This window comes from Amblyraja radiata, unplaced genomic scaffold (genome assembly GCF_010909765.2).
Source record: "Amblyraja radiata isolate CabotCenter1 unplaced genomic scaffold, sAmbRad1.1.pri scaffold_468_ctg1, whole genome shotgun sequence".
Lineage (NCBI taxonomy): Eukaryota > Metazoa > Chordata > Chondrichthyes > Rajiformes > Rajidae > Amblyraja > Amblyraja radiata.
In genome coordinates this window covers 56,576-78,117 of record NW_022630555.1, presented here as the reverse complement: position 1 = coordinate 78,117, position 21,542 = coordinate 56,576, and the positions used below count along the sequence as shown (strand labels likewise).

General features: G+C 49.6%; 1 protein-coding gene across 3 annotated transcripts in view; it reads right to left on the bottom strand.

The window, feature by feature from the left end:
* ubqln4 (ubiquilin 4) overlaps positions 1-21,542 on the bottom strand; it is a 36,061-nt gene that overhangs the window by 2,288 nt on the left and 12,231 nt on the right. For all 3 annotated transcript variants that reach the window (XM_033016745.1, XM_033016746.1, XM_033016747.1), the window contains exons 2-8: positions 14,981-15,132; positions 9,526-9,689; positions 7,561-7,823; positions 5,420-5,578; positions 4,096-4,312; positions 2,733-2,872; positions 984-1,067 (exon numbers count right to left, since the gene is read on the bottom strand). In XM_033016745.1, coding sequence (XP_032872636.1) covers positions 984-1,067; positions 2,733-2,872; positions 4,096-4,312; positions 5,420-5,578; positions 7,561-7,823; positions 9,526-9,689; positions 14,981-15,132 — 1,179 coding nt within the window. The remainder of the gene's footprint in view (positions 1-983; positions 1,068-2,732; positions 2,873-4,095; positions 4,313-5,419; positions 5,579-7,560; positions 7,824-9,525; positions 9,690-14,980; positions 15,133-21,542) is intronic.

Sequence of the window (21,542 nt, the reverse complement as noted above, 5' to 3'; positions counted from 1 at the left end):
AGCAGAGGTCGCCGTGCAAGGGCAAGGGCAAGGGTCACCGGGCCAGGGGCAAGGGTCACTGGGCAGAGGTGCTGGATGACTCAAACTGAAGTGTATACAGCCTCACTATTAACTCCCTGAATAGGAGGTCTTTGGAGGGATGTGGGCCAAATGCAAGCATGTGGGATTAGCCCAGTTGCCCACATGGTCGGCATGGACAAGATGCGCCAAAGGACCAGTTTCTATGGAGTTCAGCTCTGTGACTATCACCCTGCTTCCATACTCAGTGTAATCACCCTTGAAGACTTCTGAAAACCCTTGGCATTTTTAGTTTTTGTTTAGTTTCAAGATGTAGCGCGGAAACAGGCCCGTCGGCCAACCGAGTCCGTGCCGACCAGCGATCCCTTATCCTACACACTCTAGCTAGGGACAATTTACTATAATACCAACCCAATCAACCTACAAACCTGTTGTAAGTCTTTGGAGGTGCACAAAAATGCTGGAGAAACTCAGCGGGTGCAGCAGCATCTATGGAGCGAAGGAAATAGGCAACGTTTCGGGCCGAAACCCTTCTTCAGACTGATCTGATCAGACTGATCGGCCCGAAACGTTGCCTAGTTCCTTCGCTCCATAGATGCTGCTGCACCCGCTGAGTTTCTCCAGCATTTTTGTGTACCTTCGATTTTCCAGCATCTGCAGTTCCTTCTTAAACAGTAAGTCTTTGGAGTGTGGGATGAAACCGGTGATCCTGGGGAAAACCCACAGGGAGAACGTACAAACACCGTACTGACAGCACCCGTAGTCAGGATGGAACCCGTGTCCCTGGCACTGTGAGGCAGCAACTCTACCGCTGTCCCACTCTGAAAGCCGATGAGTGTATCCAGCTATACCCTGGTCACAGTTTCTTTCACAGGCTGCTCATGGCCACACACCAGCAAGGCAAGGGGGAAGAGAGGTTTGAGGGAGCACAGGACAACCGAGAGCCCAGCGACGGGCGGCTTTACCTGCTGCAAGAAGATGGGCATCTGGAGTCGGAGCTGATCCTGCAGCTGTGTGTTGCCGGCAAACAACGGGTTATTCATTAAAATCTGCAGCGGGGGGAAAACGGGTGGAGGTCAGGTGATGGTAACTGGTAGAGGCAGAGCATTGACACTGCACACGAGTTGGTGCTTGAGGGGAACTGGGCAGATGCAGACCATAGACACTGCACACAAGTTGGTGCTTGAGGGGAACTGGGCAGATGCAGAGCATAGACACTGTGCACGTGTTGGAGCTTTTGAGGGGAACAAGGGTACAGGCAGACCATAGACACTGTGCACGTGTTGGAGCTGGAGGGGAACAAGGGCAGAGCATAGACACTGCACACGTGTTGGAGTTTGAGGGGAACTGGGCAGAGGCAGACCATAGACACTTTGCACTGGTTGGAGCTGGAGGGGAACAAGGGCAGATACAGACTATAGACACTGTGCACGGGTTGGTGCTTGTTGGGAACAAGGGCAGATACAGACCATAGACACTGTGCACGGGTTGGTGCTGGAGGGGAACAAGGGCAGAGCATAGACACTGCACACGTGTTGGAGTTTGAGGGGAACTGGGCAGAGGCAGACCATAGACACTGTGCACTGGTTGGAGCTGGAGGGGAACAAGGGCAGATACAGACTATAGACACTGTGCACGGGTTGGTGCTTGAGGGGAACAAGGGCAGATACAGACCATAGACACTGTGCACGGGTTGGTGCTGGAGGGGAACAAGGGCAGATACAGACCATAGACACTGTGCACGGGTTGGTGCTTGAGGGGAACAAGGGCAGATACAGACCATAGACACTGTGCACTAGTTGGTGCTGGAGGGGAACAAGGGCAGATACAGACCATAGACACTGTGCACGGGTTGGTGCTGGAGGGGAACAAGGGCAGATACAGACCATAGACACTGTGCACGGGTTGGTGCTGGAGGGGAACAAGGGCAGATACAGACCATAGACACTGTGCACTAGTTGGTGCTGGAGGGGAACAAGGGCAGATACAGACCATAGACACTGTGCACTAGTTGGTGCTGGAGGGGAACAAGGGCAGATACAGACCATAGACACTGTGCACTAGTTGGTGCTGGAGGGGAACAAGGGCAGATACAGACCATAGACACTGTGCACGGGTTGGTGCTTGAGGGGAACTGGGCAGATACAGACCATAGACACTGTGCACTAGTTGGTGCTGGAGGGGAACAAGGGTAGAGCATAGACACTGCACACGTGTTGGAGTTTGAGGGGAACTGGGCAGATACAGAGCATAGACACTGTGCACGGGTTGGTGCTTGAGGGGAACAAGGGCAGAGCATAGACACTGTGCACTAGTTGGTGCTTGAGGGGAACAAGGGTAGAGCATAGACACTGTGCACTAGTTGGTGCTTGGGGGGAACTGGGCAGATACAGAGCATAGACACTGTGCACGGGTTGGTGCTTGAGTTTGGTTTATTGTCACGCAACAACACTGCACCCGTTTCCTCACACGTTCTAAAGAGATGCGCGCCACTGTGTGGTTGATCACATCCTGGATCCCATCACTCCCCCCCCACCTCTCCCAACCACTGAGTCCTCTGTCCCCTGCAGGCCAGGAGGGACACGGGGAGAGGGTCACCCCCCCACCTACACCCCAAGTATAGACTCCCCTCCCCTGGCATCGCTGGCCGTGGGTGGGGTGGAGAGGGGAGGGGAGGGTGTGTGAGGTGCGGAGAGCGTTGCGCAGCGTGGTACCTGTGAAGCGAGGTCGGGGTTCTGGGACAGAGACTGCATCATGCTCCTCATGTACGGCGCAGACAGCATGTTCTGTATTAGTTGAGGGTTCTCCGAGATCTGCTGCATTAGGCTCTGCATCCCCGGGCTGTTGAACATCCCTGCAGAGAGCGGGCAAGAGAGTTACCATATGTTCCCCCCCACGCTTCATAGAAACATAGACAATAGGTGCAGGAGTAGGCCACACGGCCCTTCAATACGATCATGGCTGATCATCCAGAATCAGTACCCCGTCCCCACTTTCTTCCCATATCCCTTGATTCCTTTAGCCTGAAGAGCTCTATCTAACTCTCTCTTGAAAACATCCAGTGAATTGGCCTCCACTGCCTTCTGTGGCAGAGTATTCCACAGATTCACAACTCTCTGGGTGAAAAGGTTTTTCCTCATCTCAGTCGTAAATTACCTCCACCTGAATCTTAAACTGAGACCCCCTTGTTCTGGACTCCCCCAACATCGGGAACATTTTTACTGCATCTAGCCTGTCCACTCCCTTAATAATTTTATACGTTTCTATAAGATTCCCTCTTATCCTTCGAAATTCCAGTGAATACAGGAGTAAAAGTAGAATGTCACTGTGCAGTTGCATATGTGGCAGATAAACAATATAGAACACACCCTGCTGTCCCAACTCTGTACCTAACCTGTGCTGTTCCTGGCACCAGCTCCCAAGGTGAAAAGGTTACAATGCCCCAGTTTGCAATCAACACACATTTTCTCCCTTCACTTCTCCTGTGACACACACACGCACGCACACGCACGCACACGCGCCCACACACATGCGCACACGCACACGCGCACGCGCACACAAACACACGCACACGCGCGCACACACAAACGCGCGCGCACACACGCGCGCACACACATACACGCACACACGCGTGCGCACACAAACACACGCACACACGCGCGCACACACAAACACACGCACACACCCACACATACGCACACGCACACACACACACACATACGCACACACACGCACACGCACACACACACACAAACACATACACACACACACACACACACACACACTGCCACATAGTGGGGCAGCCCAGCAGCCAGAGATACGTAGACTTATCAGCATGAACATTGAGTAGAAAAGAACTGTAGATGCTGGTTTAAATCGAAGATCGACACAAAATGCTGTAGTAAATCACCAGCATCTCTAGTGAGAAGGTCTGAAGAAGGGTCTCGACTCGAAACGTCACCCATTCCTTCTCTTCAGAGATGCTGCCTGTCCCGCTGAGTTACTCCAGCATTTTGTGTCTATCTTCGGTATACACCAGCATCTGCAGTTCCTTCCTACACAGTGTAAGATACCTACCGTTTCCTAAGCTCCCTGAGTTGATGCTGAAGGGGTTGGACACGGGTGCGCTTGTCTGGTTGCTGCCGTTGCCTCCCTCGCTGGTGGTGCTGGCGGCTGGAGACGAGGGCGAAGTTGGTACCCAGGGGTTGGGCAAAGGCTCCCTGTTCTCGGTCCGGGACGGCTGGGCGTTGCTGTCCGAGCCTCCACCCAGGGCTGTGAATGGGTTGCCCCCAAACTACAAAACAAAAGCACATGCATGACGTGCGATTCACGGCATCCCCATTCACAAGCTCCCAATTCGCAAGCTATAATTGACTAGCTCCTGATCTGCAAGACCCCGATTCGCGAGACCCCGATCCTCGAGACCCCGATCCCCGAGACCCCGATCCCCGAGACCCCGATTCGTGAGCTCTAATTGACAAGGTCAGGTCACACATTACAATTCAACCCAAATTTACAATATGAAAGGGTTTCATCAAGGTTGATTGAAAGACAGCATGACAACAGGCTCTTTGGCCCACACAACAACTAGCGATCACCCGCTCACTTATGACAACATCATGCAGTCTACGCCACATCTGTGCCCATACCATGACACCCGAGATGTCCTCATTCTTTAGCAAACGGGCTTTCCTCTCTTCTTAACATAGATGAGGCCCTGACACGACTCCTCTCTAATCGCAGACTCCTGCTCTTGCTCCCCCTTCCCCCAGTCACAACAGGGGCAGAGTCCACTGGGCTTGTACACTCTGGAATTTAGAAGCATGAGAGGGGTTCTCATTGAAACATATAAGATTGTTAAGGGCTTGGACACACTAGAGGCAGGAAACATGTTCCCGATGTTGGGGGAGTCCAGAACCAGGGGCCACACACAGTTTAAGAATAAGGAGTAAGCCATTTACAGGAACAGCATCTCATATTCCACTTGGGCAGCTTACAGCCCAGTGGTATGAATATTGATTTCTCTAACTTCAGGTAGCCCCGGCATTCCCTCTCTCTCTCTCTCTATCCCTCCCCCATCCAAGTCGCACCAGCTTCTCGTTTGCACCCAACAAACAGCTAACAATGGCCTGTTTCCTTTATCGTCGTTACTTTTTTGCATATCTTTCATTCATTGTTCTTTATCTCTCCACATCACCGTCTATCTCTCGTTTCCCTTATCCCTACCCAGTCTGAAGAAGGGTCTCGACCCGAAATGTCACCCATTCCTTCTCTCCAGAGATGCTGCCTGTCCCCCTGAATTACTCCAGCATTTTGTATCTATCTTCGGTTTAAACCAGCATCTGCAGTTCCTTCGTACACATTTAGACTGTGATGTTCCCGCTCTGACTATGGAAGCTACCTGTTCCCTGGCCGCACTGAACATGGGCTCCTGGATGTCGGTGTACATGCGTCGTAGAGCATTGTAGCCGCCGGGGATGCTCTCCAGGTTGCTGAGTGCCCGGTCCTGATTCCTCATCATCTCCTGCATCATAGCCGGGTTGCGGGCCAGTTCCATCGTCTGCAGACAGTCAAAATAAAGGACATGCTCTGTGTTATTGAGTGGTTAGAGGCAGGTCATAGAGTGATACAGTGTGGAAACTGGCCCTTCGGCCCAACGTTCCAACCACACTAGTCTCACCTGCCTGCGCTTGGTCCATATCCCTCCAAACCTGTCCTATCCATGTACCTGTCTAACTGTTTCTTAAACGATGGGATAGTCCCAGCCTCAACTACCTCCTCTGGCAGCTCGTTCCATACACCCACCATCCTTTGTGTGAAAAAGTTACCCTTCAGATTCTTATTAAATCTTTTCCCCTTCACCTTGAACCTATGTCAATAGACAATAGGTGCAGGAGTAGGCCATTCAGCCCTTTGAGCCAGCACCGCCATTCAATGTGATTATGGCTGATCATCCCCAATCGGTACCCCGTTCCTGCCGTCTCCCCATATCCCCTGACTCCGCTATCTTAAGAGCCCTATCTAGCTCTCTCTTGAAAGTATCCAGAGAATACTGGATACGATTCCCGATACGTCTAAATACTCGATACGAATGTCCTCAATTCCCCAACTCTGGGCATCTACCCAATCTATTCCTCTCATGGTACGATAACAGCATTTCAAAGACACTTGGACAGATAGACACAAAATGCTGGAGTAACTCAGCGGGACAGGCAGCATCCCTGTAGAGAATAAATGGGTGACGTTTCGGGGTGAGACCCTTCTCCAGAGATGCTGCCGAGTTCCGCTGAGTTACTCCAGCTTTTATGTCTATCTTTGGTTGAAACCAGCATCTGCATTTCCTTCCTTCACACCTGGACAACTACCTCCTCCGGCAGCTCATTCCGTACACCCACCACCCTCTGTGTGAAAAAATTCCCCCCTCAGGTTCCTATTCAATCTTTCCCCCTGTCACCTGAAACCGATGTCCTCTGATTCTCTATTCCCTAACTCTGTGCATTTACCACAACTAATTCCCTCATGACCTTATACAGTACAAGATCACCCCTCAACCTCCTGCACTCCAAGGAATAAAGTCCTAGCTTTCTAAACCTCTCCCTACAGCTCAGGCCCTCGAGTCCTGACAACGTCCTTGTACATCCTTCCTGCACCTTTTTCCAGCTAAAGAATATGGTCTCCAGAGATAGACACAAAAGTCCAGTCTAGTCCAGTCTGCCTTTCAATCATGGCTGATCTATCTCTCCCACCTAACACCATTTTCCTGCCTTCTCTCCATAACCCGTACAAGATCACATTCAGGCCATTCACGGTGTAGGAGAAGAGATTTAAAAGAATGGAGCGATTGTGATGCATGATTGCAGATCCACTTTTTTAAATTAGAGATACAGCACGGAAACAGGCCCTTCGGCCGACTGAGTCCACATCAACCAGCGCTCCCCGCACATTAACACTATCATACCCACACTAGGGACAATTTACACTTATACCAAGTATACAAACCCAAGCCAATTGACCTACAAACCTGTACGTCTTTGGAGTGTGGGAGGAATCCGAAGATCTCGCACAAAACCCACCTGGTCACGGGGAGAACGTACAAACTCCGTACAGACAGCACCCGAGGTCAGGATCGAACCCGGGACTCTGGCGCTGTGAGGCAGCAGCTCTACCTCTGCACCACCGTGCCGCCCCAGTAAACAGTACTATGTTTACATAAGATAGACACAAAATGCTGGAGTAACTCAGCAGGACAGGCAGCATCTCTGGAGAGAAAGAATGGTTGACATTTTGGGTCGAGACCCTTCTTTAGACAGATGTTTACATATTCTGTTGGGCTGCTGCAAGTAAGAATCTCCGAGGAAACCGGAGCACCCGGAGAAAACCCACGCAGGTCACGGGGAGAAGGTACAAACTCCGTACAGACAGCACCCGTAGTCGGGATCGAACCTGCGTCTGTGGCGCTGCGCCACCTCTGTGACTAGCATACAAAGTGTGGCCTGGGCTGGGAGCCATCTCTAGAGACACAACTGACAAGGAAGCCATCACCTGTCTCATGAGTTCGGGGTTGTTTAACATGTGACTGATCTCCGGGTTTCTCTCCATCAGCTGCTGCATCTGAGGGTTGGACATGATCATTTGCCTCATGAGGTCGGGGTTGGACATCATGTTTTGCACGAAGGGGTTCTCCATGATCTGCGCCAGCATGTCTGGGTTTGACATCAGCTGCCGTTGCATCTGCTGCTGCAGCTCCATGAAGTTTGCCGAGCCCATTCCGAGGCTCCCGAGTCCGGGAATGCCGCCGAATCCAGCTGGTGGAGAGAGAAAAATACAACCCATCACAAACAATCCATCACACAAACCAACCTCCCTTCCATTGACTCCATCTACACCTCACGCTGCCTCGGCAAGGCCAGCAGCATCAAGGACCAGTCTCACCCCCCTGGTCACTCCCTCTTCTCCCCTCTCCCATCGGGCAAACGCACACATCCAGATTCAGGGACAATTTCTTCCCAGCTGTTATCAGGCAACTGAACCGTCCTCTCACCAACCAGAGAGCAGAGCTGAACTACTATCTACCTCATTGGTGACCCTGTCTTGGACTTTGCCGACTTTACCTTGCACTAAACGTTATTCCCTCATCATATACACTGTCAATAGCTCGATTGTAACCACGTATTGTCTTTCCGCCAACTGGATAGCACGCAAGAAAAGCTTTTCACTGTGCCCCGGCACACGTGACAATAAACTATACTGACTCCAGGCCCGACTGACTCGCGCCCCTATCTATCAATCCCCCGCCTCTTAGACACAGCTGCCTGTTCTCTGGTTATCGCACCCTCATGATTCGCACCCTGGAGGCAACAGGATTTGTAACAGGATTTACGATATTTTATGATAATGACCCCGGAATGAGAGTGTTAACCTAACGCTGAGCGTTTGGCATCGCTGGGCCTGACCTCGCTGGAGTTTAGAAGGATGAGGGGGCGCCTCATTGAAAATTATCGTATAGCGAAAGGCCTGGATAGAGTGGATATGGAGAGGTTGTTTCCACTAGTGGGAGAGTCTATTACCAGAGGTCATAGCCTCAGAATAAAAGGACGTTCCTTTAGAAAGATGAGGGGGTATTTCTTTTGTCAGAGGGTGTGGAGACCAAATCAATGGATATATTTAAGGCAGAGATGGATAGATTCTTGATTAGTACGGGTGTCAGGGGTTATGGGGAGAAGACAGGAGAATGGGGTTGAGAGGGGAAGATAGGTCAGCCATGATTAAATGGTGGAGTGGACTCGATGGACTGAATGACCTAATTCTTCACCTATCACTTTTGACCATATGACCTTACAGGGGTAACATACTGTACCACAGCTGTCTGGAAGTACAGTGCAGATTGGCGAGTGTAGAGTGATATCTGATGGCTTCCTTGGCAAGAGAGATAAACAATGCTGGAGTAACTCAGCGGGACAGGCAGCATCTCTGCAGAGAAGGAATGGGTGACGCTTCGGGTCGAGACCCTTCTTCAGACTCAAAACATCACCCACTATCTCTTCCACTTCTCTCCAGAGATGCTGCCTGTCCCGCTAAGTTACTCCAGCATTTTATGTCTATCTACGGTATGGACATTGACATCTCTTCTCTCTAACCTCAAGTAACCCTTGCTTTCCCTCTCTCCCCATCCCTCCACCTTCCCAGTTCTCCAACCGGTCCTGTTGTCTCCGATTACATTTTATCTCTGTTTGCTTTGTTGTTCCCTTCTCCCAGCCAACAATGATCCATTCTACGTTTTCTTTGATCTCCATTCCCTTGCTCCCTTACCTCTGCACCTCCTTCTCCCCTGACATCCGTCTAAAGAAGGGTCACCCAGAGATGCTATCTCTTCCACTTCTCTCCAGAGATGCTTCCTGTCCCACTGGGTTACTCCAGCGTTTTTTGCCTATCTTCCATTTAAACCCGCACGCACAGTTCCTTCCTACACATTCATGCCTCGTTGGCAAGTGCAGGGCCAACACTTACACAAGACAGACTGCGAGGGTGCGGGTGCTCCGGCCGTGGTCGTGGTGCTGGCCCCGCCGCTCGTGCTGGTGACCGCGGCAGCAGGCTGCTCCGGCCTCGCTGCCGTCTCTTCCACGCACGGAGCGCTGGCTGACGTCGACGGCTGCGTGGCAGAGTCCGGGAGCCTGGCGGGGGCAAAAGAACAGGAGGGCACGCGAGTCAGCAACGAGAGGGCCACAGATACCCCACCAAGCCCACGCCCAACGAGCAATAACACAATTCGTCCCGTCTCTACCGTCCCTGGCTTGCATGTGAAGCAACGCACAAATCCACGGGTCATGAGAGGGGGAATATGAATATGAATAGAAAGAAAACCTTGGCTGTTAAACCTTCCAGTCCCACATGTCAAATTGCACCACTCCCCGTTTAGAGTTGAGCGATACAGTGCCGACTAGCGATTCCCATACACTAGCACCATCCTACACACAGTGCGGAAACAGACCCTTAAGCTCACCGAGTCCACGCCGACCAGTGATCACCCGTTCCCACACTAGTTTAGTCCAGAGATAAAGGGAATAGTACGAATAACGTTTAGTGCGGTAAAAGATAGTCCAAGGGTCTCCAATGAGGTAGACGGTAGATTGGGATTGCTTGATACAATCGAGCCATGTAGATACATGATAAGGGAATAATGTTTAATGCAAGATAAAGTCCAGCGAAGTCCGATTAAAGATAGCCCGAGGGTCTCCAATGAGGTAGATGAGAGGACAGGACCGCTCTCCAGTTGGTGAGAGGACGGTTTAAATGTCTGATAACAGCCGGGAAGAAACTGTCCCTGAATCTGGAGGTGTGCGTTTGTTTTCACACCTCTGTACCTCTTGCCTGATGGGAGAGGGGAGAAGAGGGAGTGGCCGGGTCGAGACTGGGCCTTGATCATGCTGGTGGCCTTGCTGAGGCAATGAGGCGAGATTAAATGAGGCGAGATTAAAAGAGATCGTGCCGTTAAGGATCCTCCCGGGAGAAGTGAACGCAATGTGGTAGAATTCCCTCGCTTCCAAATCCCAGCGCTTTTTAACTTAAACAAGGATAATTAAAGGTATGTGGGTGGTTATTCACCAGGGACTGGGGAAATAGGCTGAAGGAAAGGTCAGGTGAGCGGTGACAGCTATTTAAAGTGTATTTAATAATGCTCTGCAGAAACTTTCCACCAGGGCGGCACGCTGGCACAGCGGTAGAGTTGCTGGCTTACAGTGCTTGCAGCGCCCGAGACCCGGGTTCGATCCCGACTACAGGTGCTGTCTGTACAGATTCTGTACGTTCTCCCCATGACCATGTGGGTTTTCTCTGAGACCTTCCGTTTCCTCCCACTCAAAAGATGTACAGGTTTGTAGGTAAGTTGGCTACATTTAAAAATAAATTGCCCCTAGCGTGTGCAGGATAGTGTTAATATGTGGGGATCGCTGGTCGGTGTGGACCCGGTGGGCCGAAGGGCCTGTTTCCGCGCTGTATCTCTAAACTAAACTAAACAAGAAAGATAAACTATTCGTAGCTCACATGTATCAGGGCAAGTATTCAAACAAAAGTGACAATAATTTGTTAAAGATAGCGATATTCCTGAAGACTCAAAAGACTCAAAAAGTTTCAGGAACAAGGGAGACGTTTTGGGAACAAGCAACAAAGCAGGACACAGGGCAAGTGTCCGTGGAGTGCACGTTGGAAGCAATGACCATCGTTCTATTCGTTCTAAAACAGGTTTGTTTTTCAGAAAAAGGAACTGCAGAAGCTAGGATATACTGAAGATAGACACAAAGTGCTGGAGTAATGCCCCTGTCCCACTTAGGAAACCTGAACGGAAACCTCTGGAGACTTTGCGCCCCACCCAAGGTTTCCGTGCGGTTCCCGGAGGTTTTTGTCAGTCCCCCTACCTGCAACCTCCAGCAACCACCTGCAACCTCCGGGAACCGCACGGAGACCTTGGGTGGGGCGTAAAGTCTCCACGGGTTTCTGTTCACGTTTCCTAAGTTGGACAGGGGCATTACTCAGCAGGTCAAGCAGCATCTCTGGGGGAAAAGGATGGGTGACTTTTCAGGGCAGGACCCTTCTTCATTCCGAGTCTGAAGAAGAATCCCGACCCGAAACATCACGCATCGTTTTTCTCCATAGATGCTGCCTGACGCACTGTTATTCAAGTACATTGTGTTTATCTTTGGCCCGTAGCAAGTGGTCGTTGCTGGCCCCACTGTTGCTCATTATTTCTATTAACTGTTTGGGTGTGAATGGAGAGGGCCATGAAACAGAGAGACCTAGGGCTGCAGGAATACCGTTCCATGAGTAGACAGGGTGGTGAAGAAGGCGCCTGGCTTGCTTGCCTTCATGGGTCAGGGTATTGTGTACAGGAGTTGGGACATCGAGTTACAGTTGTATAAGATACTGACAACGCCACATTTGGAGTACCATTCTCGTTGTGTACAACTCTCGTTGTCCTGCTTTAGGAAGAATGTCATTAAGCTGGATATGACACAACAAAGATTTAAAAGCTGTAAATTTATGATTTCTTCCAGGGTCCCAACCCAAAACATCAGCTATCTATGTTCTCTGGAGATGCTGCACTCGGGGTCATTTATAATCTTTACCGAAGCCAATTGAACTTTGGAGTGTGGGAAGAAACCGGAGCACCTGGGGAAAACCCACGTGGTCACTGGGAGAAAGTACAAAGTCTGTACAGCCAGCACCCGTAGTCAGGATCAAACCCGGGTCTGTGGCGCTGTGAGGCAGCAACTCTACCGCTGCACCACCCAACTGGGGAAAGCTATTTGCAGATAAAGAGATGCCTGGTGAGTGAGAGGCTTTTAAAAGTGAGATCGGATGGTTTCATAGCCAGAATGTTCCTGTGAAGAGTAAAGGCAAGATTAGGGAAACCTGGATGACAAAAGACTTTCGACAAGAATAAAAAGCAGATAAATGTCAGGTATAAATAGCTGGGATTGAGGTGTAAAGGGGTTAGGAGGATACTTTAGAGGAGGTGGTACAGATGGGTACAATTACGACATCTAAAAGACACTTGGAGACCCTCTGACTATCTTTAATGGAACTTTGCCTTGCACTAAACGTTATTCCCTTTATCATGGATCTGTACACTGTGGACGGCTCGGCTGTGATCATGTGTCCCTCGTGCGTGTTGGGTAGTGTTAATGTGCGGGGCTCGCTGGTCGGTGCGGACTCGGTGGGCCGAAGGGCCTGTTTCCACGCTGTATCGCTAAACTAAACTAGATACAAGCACTGGCCCGCTTGTTAACAGAAACCCAGAATTGTCAGGGGAGATTACAGCAAGGGTAAACATCAATTATAACAGTCCAGAGGGAGACCAAAGGTGCAACAAACATTATTTTAAAAAGCACCAAGTGCTTGTTTTTAACAGAAGGGCTGCCAGGAAGGTTTAACACTGTCATATATCTTGCTTGTACAAGCATGCTGCATTTGTACCTACATACTTGAGGTTTAAAATTCATTTTCCAGCATTTGGAATCTCAAATCTTCAGTCCACTCGTTTCCCCAGCTTTGCAAACTCACCTCCCACCCCCGAGACCCCATTGTCCCTCCTCTCCCAGTCCCCTTGCACCTATATACACCCCCCCCCTCCCCCTCTACAGATACAGGATAAAGGAATCTAGTATTTGGTATTTCCTTCTGGGGGGGTGAGAAAGGGTGGACAGTCAGAACGTATCTGAGCCTCTCATCATTTTATACACTTCGAACAAGTCGCACCTCACCCTCTGGCGTTCCACACAAAACAATCCAAGTCTGTCCAACCTCTCCCTGCAGCTAATGTCCCTCAATCCAGGCATCATTCTGGTAAACATCCTCTGCACTCTCTCCATAGCCCCTACATCCTTCCTGCATCGGGACAAAGAGAACTCCACGCAAAACACCACGTGCGACCTCACCAAAGTTTTATAAAGGCGCATCATTACTTCCTGATTGCTATACTCAATGCCCTCCCTGCCCAATGAAGATAAGCCTACCATATTACCACTCTCCCTGTGTTGCCATTGAGAGTGAGCTATGTACTTGGACACTAAGATCTCTCTGCAGATTAATGATTGCCATTAATTTTATATATTCACCTTGCATTCGACCTCCCAAAGTCCAACACACTTGAGACTTTAGTGATACAGTGCAGAAACAGGTCCTATGGCCCACCGAGTCCGCGCTGACCAGCAATCACCCCGTACACTATCACTATCCTGCACACCAGGGACAATTTACTATTTTTTACCAAAGCCAATTAACCTACAATCCTGTACGTCTTTGGAATGTGGGAGAAAACCGGAGCAAACCCACAGGGAGAACGTACAAAATCTGCACAGACAGCACCCATAGCCGGGACTCTGACGCTGTGAGGCAGCAACTCTACCGCTGCGCCACAGTGTCGGCCCACTTGCTCATATTAAAGTCCATATGTGTAGGAGGGAACTGCAAATGTGTAAGAAAGAACTGCAGATGCTGGTTTAAATCGTAGGTAGACACAAAATGCTGGAGTAACTCAGCGGGTGAGGCAGCAGCTCTGGAGGGAAGGAATGGGCGATGTTTCGGGTCGAGACCTCTCTTCAGATGCACACAGTCCATATACTCTGCTCGTGCTATACATTGTGTTGTGTGGCTGATCTAATGCCCTGGTAACCTGCGATCAGTCGACAAATTCAATCCTGCCTCGTTTTATATGAGGACAATGCATTTCAGAACAGCGTGTTGAATTTGATCCATAGATTGTGTATATGTTGGGGCACAGCTGCCACTAGCATTAACATGACACGACAGAAACAAATGGAAAATGTTGTTGATGGCAATTAGCAGAGGTAAGCTACTGACGTGGATGTCATAACTAGGTATAGATCGTGTGGAAGCCGCCGGTGAATGTCGAGACCTTCCAGCATTCTGTGTCTACCTTCCACTTAACCCAGCATCTGCAGTTCTTTCCTACACATTACAATCAAGCCAGATTTCACTTTACATAAAAGACGGGTCATTGTCCCAAACATTATGGAGGGCACTGTACCTCTGGGGTGTAAGTTGCCCAAGTGAAATATGTGATGCTGTTCCTCCAATTTGCACTAGGCCTCACTCTGACCATGGAGGAGACCCAGGATAGAAGGGTCAGTGTGGGAATTGGAGGGGGAGTTCAAGTGTTGAGCAACCGGGAGATCAGGTAGGTTTAGGTGGACTGAGCGGAGGTGTTCAGTGAAGCCTGCGCTTGGTCTCGCCGATATACAGGATTCCACACCTGGAACAGTGGATACAGTTGATGCGATTGGAGGAGGTGCAAGTCAAAACCTCTGCCTCACCTGAAAAGACTGTTGGGGACCTTGGACGGAGTGGAGGGGGGGAGGTATAGGGACAGGTGTTGCATCTCCAGCGGATGCAGGTGAAAGTACCAGAGGTGGATGCGGGAGCTGAAGCAGCACAGGCAAGCACTTACCTCTGCGCTGTTTTTATGACCAAGTGCACAGTGAGGCCATCCTTTATGCCGTGTTGGCTGAGCGTATCTCCATCCTTCAGGATCTTCCCAGCAAAGATAAGCACCAGCTGCTCCTGTTTGGCTTTGAACCGTTTGGATATTTCATCTTTAAACTACAAGGGAGGAAAACAAAAACCAGAGTGATTGTGAGGCCAACTTTGCTGGGAGGATCTGCTTTATTGCACATGAAGAAAGCACACCATCGCCTCTACTTCCTTAGAAGGCCTAAGTCGTTTGGCATGTCCCCAGCATCTCACACCAACTTCTACAGATGCGCCTTGGAAAGCATTTTATCGGGATGCATCACAGCCTGGTTTGGGAACAGCTCCATCCAAGACCACAAGAGAATGCAGCCCAGACCATCACGCACACAAACCAACCTCCCTTCCATCCACTCCATCTACACCTCACGCTGCCTCAGCAAGGCCAGCAGCATAATCAAGGACCAGTCTCACCCCAACCACTTCCCTCTTCTCCCCTCTCCCATCAGGCAAGAGGTACAGAAGTGTGAAAACAAACGCACACCTCCAGATTCAGGACAGTTTCATCCCAGCTGTCATCAGGCATCTTAACCATCCGATCAAACAGAGAGTGGTCTTGACCTCCTATCAACCTCACGGGGGGAGACCCTCAGGCTATCTATGATCAGACTTTACCTTATTCCCTTCAGCTTTTATTTGTACACGGTGGACGGCTCGATTGTAATCGTGTCATGTCTTTCCGCTGACTGGTTAGCACGCTATAAAAGCTTTTCACTGTACCTCGGTACATGTGACAATGATCATTGTCCAATGGGATCCCACTACTGGCCAGATTTTCTCATCTCCACCCCTTTCCACAGAGACCGTTCCCTCCGCAACTCCCTGGTCAACTCATCCCTTCCCACCCAAGCCATCCCCTCCCCAGGTAATTACCCATGTAAGAGTACAGGAGTGCATAACTTTGCTACCAATTGACATGTCTTCTATGCACCTTACTTGACAGTGCATTCATTGCCATCTCTTTGTATATTTATGTTCAAACCGCTGCTTCCTGCTTTTAGCACCAGATGATGATGTCAAAGCCATTTTGGAAGCCTCCCTCTCCCTCTCCCTCCTTCTTTTCTTTCCCTCCCTCCCCTTTCCTTCCCTCTCTTCTTCCTTTTTCTCCCTCCCTCTCTTATTCCCTCCCTACCTCTCCTTCCTCTCTCCTTCCTTTTTTCTCCCTCCCTCTCTTATTCCCTCCCTTCCTCTCACGCCCTCTCTCCTCCCTCCCTGAACAGTCCGTGACCCATAGCGCTGTGGCCATAGTTCTAAGTGTAAAGCCGATAGCTCTATGTGTAAAGGCAATAGCGCTTCAGCTGATAGCTCTCTAATTAGAACCCATAGCGCTGTTCACACACGCTAAACTGACAGCGCTGTTTAAACCTGTAGCAGGACAGGCAGATCAAAGCTTACAAAAATAATCATCCAGATCTTGAAATTTAAAACACTAATAGATTTAATCTGCTATAATTTTTAGTTACAGTATGACTTTTTATATCCTTGCATTTTTTAAGCAGCAAGATGAAGCAGGAAGTCAGGCCTATTTAAAAAAAATCCGTATTTTACAAAGCAAATCCGTACATCAACATTCTTATTGCATTTCCGTACAAAATACGTAAAATCCGTACTACTTGGCAGCTCTGTAGCATTACCCTACATCATGAGGATGAAGGAACTGCAGTTGCTGGTTTACACAGAAGATAGACACAAAATGCTGGAGTAACTCAGTGGGACAGGCAGAATCTCTGGAGAGAAGGTCGCTTACCCCACCCATCTGCCCATCATCCACCAAGCAAACTCAAGTACAATGTGTAGAGCAAAGGGCAAGGTGCAGAGTGCAGAATATAGTACTCAACATCAGTTCCAGAGACAATGTCCAATGCCCACAATGGGGTAGAGGTGAATCAGACAGGACTCTAGCTTATGGAAGCACCGTTTGGAAGCCTAATAACAGTGGAAGAAACTGTTCACAAGTCTGGTGGTGTGCGCTTTCAAGCTTCTGTACCTTTTGCAGAACCTGAGCAGGGAGGAGGAGGAGGAGGAGGAATAAGGGGGATAGGACAAGTCTTTGATTCAGTTGACTGCTTTTCCGAGGTAGCATGAAGTGAAGACAGAATCAATGATGGGGATAGACACAAAATGCTGGAGTATCCATCTTCGGTGTAAATCTGTAGATCCTTCCTACATCAATGGTGGGGAGTCTGGACTGAGACAGGGACTGGGCTACAGCCACAACTCTCTGTAATTCCTTTTTGGACTTGGGCAGAGCTGTTCCCAAACCAAGCTATGCTGCAACCCAGTTAGAGAGAAGGAATTTCACATGGTCACTTTCAAGTCTAGTTCAGGAGAGGTATCGATCCTAGCATTTTAATGATCACCAGGACTCCAACATATCTACACCATGGCGGAGAGCAAGTTAGACCGACTGAAGCAGAAACCATTGCAGATCCATAGACAAATGCAAATGTCACCATCCAGCTGGCTTGGCTACCAGTGGCCTCCGCTCTTTGTCAGGGGGGTCTACTTTGGTCAGGTCAGGGCAAAGAGAAAGGAAGAGAAAGGCGGCTCAGGGAATCTATCAGGCACATTTGGATTAGTTTAATTTAGAGATACAGCGCAGAAACAGGGCATTCGTCCACCAAGCCCGCACCGACCAGCGATCCCTGCACATTAGCATACTACGGACAAATTTTCAAGTATACTGAGCCAATTAACCTACAAACCTGTACGTCTTAGGAGTGTGGGAGGAAACCAAAGATCTCGGAGAAAACCCACGCAGGTCACGGGGAGAATGTACAGACAGCACCCGGAGTCAGGATCGAACCCAGGTCTCTGGCGCTGTGAGGCAGCAACTGTACCGCTGCGTCAACATGCTTGGTGTGGCTGAATTGTCACGTCTAGGTCCAGGCAGGCAGAGGGCATGGAAAAGGAAGACTGTGTTTTACCATTTACATCAGTAATTAAACACAGAGGCTGTCCTAGCGGGCAGGCAACAGCAATCTCTGTCACTCATTTCAGCATCGGCAGCGTTTTCTTGCTATTATCATTGTATTGACTTTTTCTCCCAGGGAGGCCAGCAGTGACATTCTCCTCCGCTCTCCAGTGGGACTTGTGGCCGTGTCTTTTACCAGGCTCAGCCTCAGTCATTTGTTTCCTATCTCGCTTTCATACGTTTATTTTTCAACCAAAGTTCGCGATACATTTTTCCTTAACGTCTTCAATTTCAATTAGTTTTACATGGATTTCAACTGCAAATTCCACCCTCCACTACTCAGACCCACGCACGATCGCAGGTTCACGCAAACAATTGGCATTCTCCCTCCTTCTGGTCATTGTTCACTGCTGGTGGGACATTGGCCAACGTGAGCGTTCCATGATCCTTACCTCTGCTCTTTTGATCTGGCAGCATTTTGTTCACGAAGAACCAATCCTGGTATCAAACCTGCTGACAAAGGTTGTGCTCTGGCTAACTGCGGCATGGTGATGCAGTGGTAGAGCTGCTGCCTCACAGGGCCAGAGACCCGGGTTCGATCCTGACTACGGGTGCTGTCTGTACGGAGTTTGTACCCGTGACCTGCATGAAGTTTCTCCGGGTGCTCCGGTTTCCTCCCACAATCCAAAGATGTGCAGGTTTATAGGTTAATTGGCTTTGGTTATAATTTGTAAATTGTCCCTTGTGTGTGTCGGATAATGAGTGTGCGCGGATCGCTGGTTAGTGCGGTCTTAGTGGGCCCAAGGGCATATTTCTAAACTAAATTGTCCTCTACCTCACAAGAAAACAAGCCACAGGTCTCGAGACACATCCTCGTGCCTTCCTCCACTCTATGATCCAACGAGCGAACGTCAGACCATTGTCTCCCTCTCACCAACTCCTCCCGGCTGCCAACCACGCACCGTTTCAGGCTCTGCAAAACCCGCTTCATCATCTCGCCCGACATCCCCAAACAGCAGTCCGGGCAGAACCACTGCTTCAGAAAGACACATGAGAATAAAGATGCTGGAATCAGGAGCAGCTCACTTGCTCATGGAGAGTCTCAGCGGGTCAAATAGCATCCGTGGGAGGGGGAATGTCAACTTTTTTGGTCGAGACCTTACAGGAGGACATGATTCAGCCTGTTGTTGCCCCACGAAACATTTCCTCCTGTCTTGACTCCATGCTATAGCTCCTGGTTCAGTCTCTTCCCTCTCATGACCCTGGCACCTCCCATGCCTGCTGACACTTCAAGTTTCCAATTCTCTGGTTGCATCAGCTGTGAATGGCCGTGCTCTCTACACCTCCATCTTACATGTGGTTGATCTGAAGACCTTTCACTTGGTCCTTGGCAGAAACCCAACCAGTTTTGGTCGGGTCTTTGGCACAGATAGGGTAGACAGGCAGAACCTCTTTCCCAGGGTGGCAATGTCAAAGACATAGGCACAGTTTAGTTTAGAGATACAGCGTGGAAATAGACCCTTTGGATCATCGAGTCCACATCAACCAGCAATCCAACTAGCGATCCCCGCACACCAACACACACACACACACACTGGGGACAATTTACAATTATACCAAACCAATTAACCTACAAACCTGCCCGTCTTTGGAGTGTGGGAGGAAACCGAAGATCCCGGAGAAAACCCACGCAGGTCACGGGGACAACATACAAACTCCATACAGACAGCACCTGTAACCTGGGTCTCTGACGCTGTAAGGCAGCAACTCTACCGCTGTGCCACACTAAACTCACTGTGTCAAGGTGAGCGGGGCAAAGGTTATAGGAGATGTGCGGGGCAAGTTTTGTTTCCACAGAGTGGCAAGTGCCTGGAACGCACTGCCAAGGGTGGTGGAATTGAAGCAGCTTTTGGATAGGCACATGAATATGCGGGGAGTGGAGGGATATGGGTCAGATGCAGACAGAGGAGATTAGTTTAACTGGGCATCGTAATCAGTCTGGACATTGTGGGCTGAGGGTCTATTTCTGTTCTGTATTGGTCTCTGTTCCATGATTAGTTTGGCTCTGCCAACATACAGGTGTGTCGAAGTATACGACCAGTCTGCTGTGACCACACACCCACCCGCCCGATTCTCAGAAAAATGTGGATTCCTACAGCTCCCAAGGTACTAATGAATTACAGCGGCCAACGTCAGAATTGCTGTAGCTAATATTTTTCAGGGCAATGTGACTAAAAGCCTCTTTTCAAGTGATGTTTTTAGAAGCAGAAACATTGGCTGGGACAACAGGAAGAACGCCCACTCTTGCAAATGGTACTCGGTTAACTTCTCCAACCAAGGCAGAAGAGAGATGGGGCCTCAGTTTAAAGGGGAGCACCTCCAACTTGAGTAGCACCCCTTAATGCCACACTGAAGTGGTGCCCTGGTTCCCAAATCTCTGGTGCGTAGGGGATGAGTACAACAAGGTCATAAGGACATAAGTGATCAGAGTAGAGTTAGGCCATTCGGCCCATCAAGTCTACTCCGCCATTCAATCATGGTCAAGTCAGTGGATATATTTAAGGCAGAGATAGATAGATTCTTGATTAGTACTGGTGTCAGAGGTTATGGGGAGAAGGCAGGAGAATGGGGTTAGGAAGGATAGATCAGCCATGATTGAATGGCGGAGTAGACTTGATGGGCCGAATGGCCTAACTCTGCCCCTATCACTTATGTCCTTTTGACCTTACGGTCACAATGTTGTACTCAAGGTCCAGGACCTCCAAACCTGTCCTATCCATGTCTAACTGTTTCTTAAATGTTGGGATAGTCCCTACCTGAACTAGCTCCTCTGTCAGTTTGTTCCATGCACCCACCACCCTTTGTGCAAAAATGTTACCCCTCAGATTCCTATTAAGTCTTTTTCTCTTCACCTTAAACCTATGTCCACTGGTCCTCGATTCACCTACTCTGGGCAACTCTGTATCTACCCGATCTATTCCTTTCATGATTTTGTACACCTCTTTAAGATCACGCCTCATCCTCCTGCACTCCAAGGAATAGAGACCCAGCCCACTCAACCTTTCTCTATAGCTCACACCCTCTGGTCCTGGCAGCATCCTCACAAATCTTCTGTATACCCTTTCCCGTCTTACATTAACTGACAGCAAAAAGCAGGAGATTTATGCCGTAACATTCATATTCCTCAGCCTACAGCTATTAAAATTCATGTGCACATCTATTCCTTCTGCCACATGCATTCTCTAGATTCCACTTAAACCTATCTACACCATTCATCCTCACACTCACTCTCCCCACTCAATGTATTGCTCTGGATTTATAAGCGATTCTTGCAGCCTCTAGTTTCATACTGCCCAAATACACAAGTTCTTGGGGCAGAATTAGGCCATTCGGCCCATCGAGTCTACTCCGCCATTCAATCATGCCTAATCTGAGCTGAGATCCCCCCCGATGCGGGAGCTTGATCGCCCGGACACGGCCGGCTACAAAAGCCAAGATCGTCCCGACAACAGAAGGCTCGAGGACCTCGACTTCGAGAGGACAAAGAAGGGAAGAGATTGAACTTTTT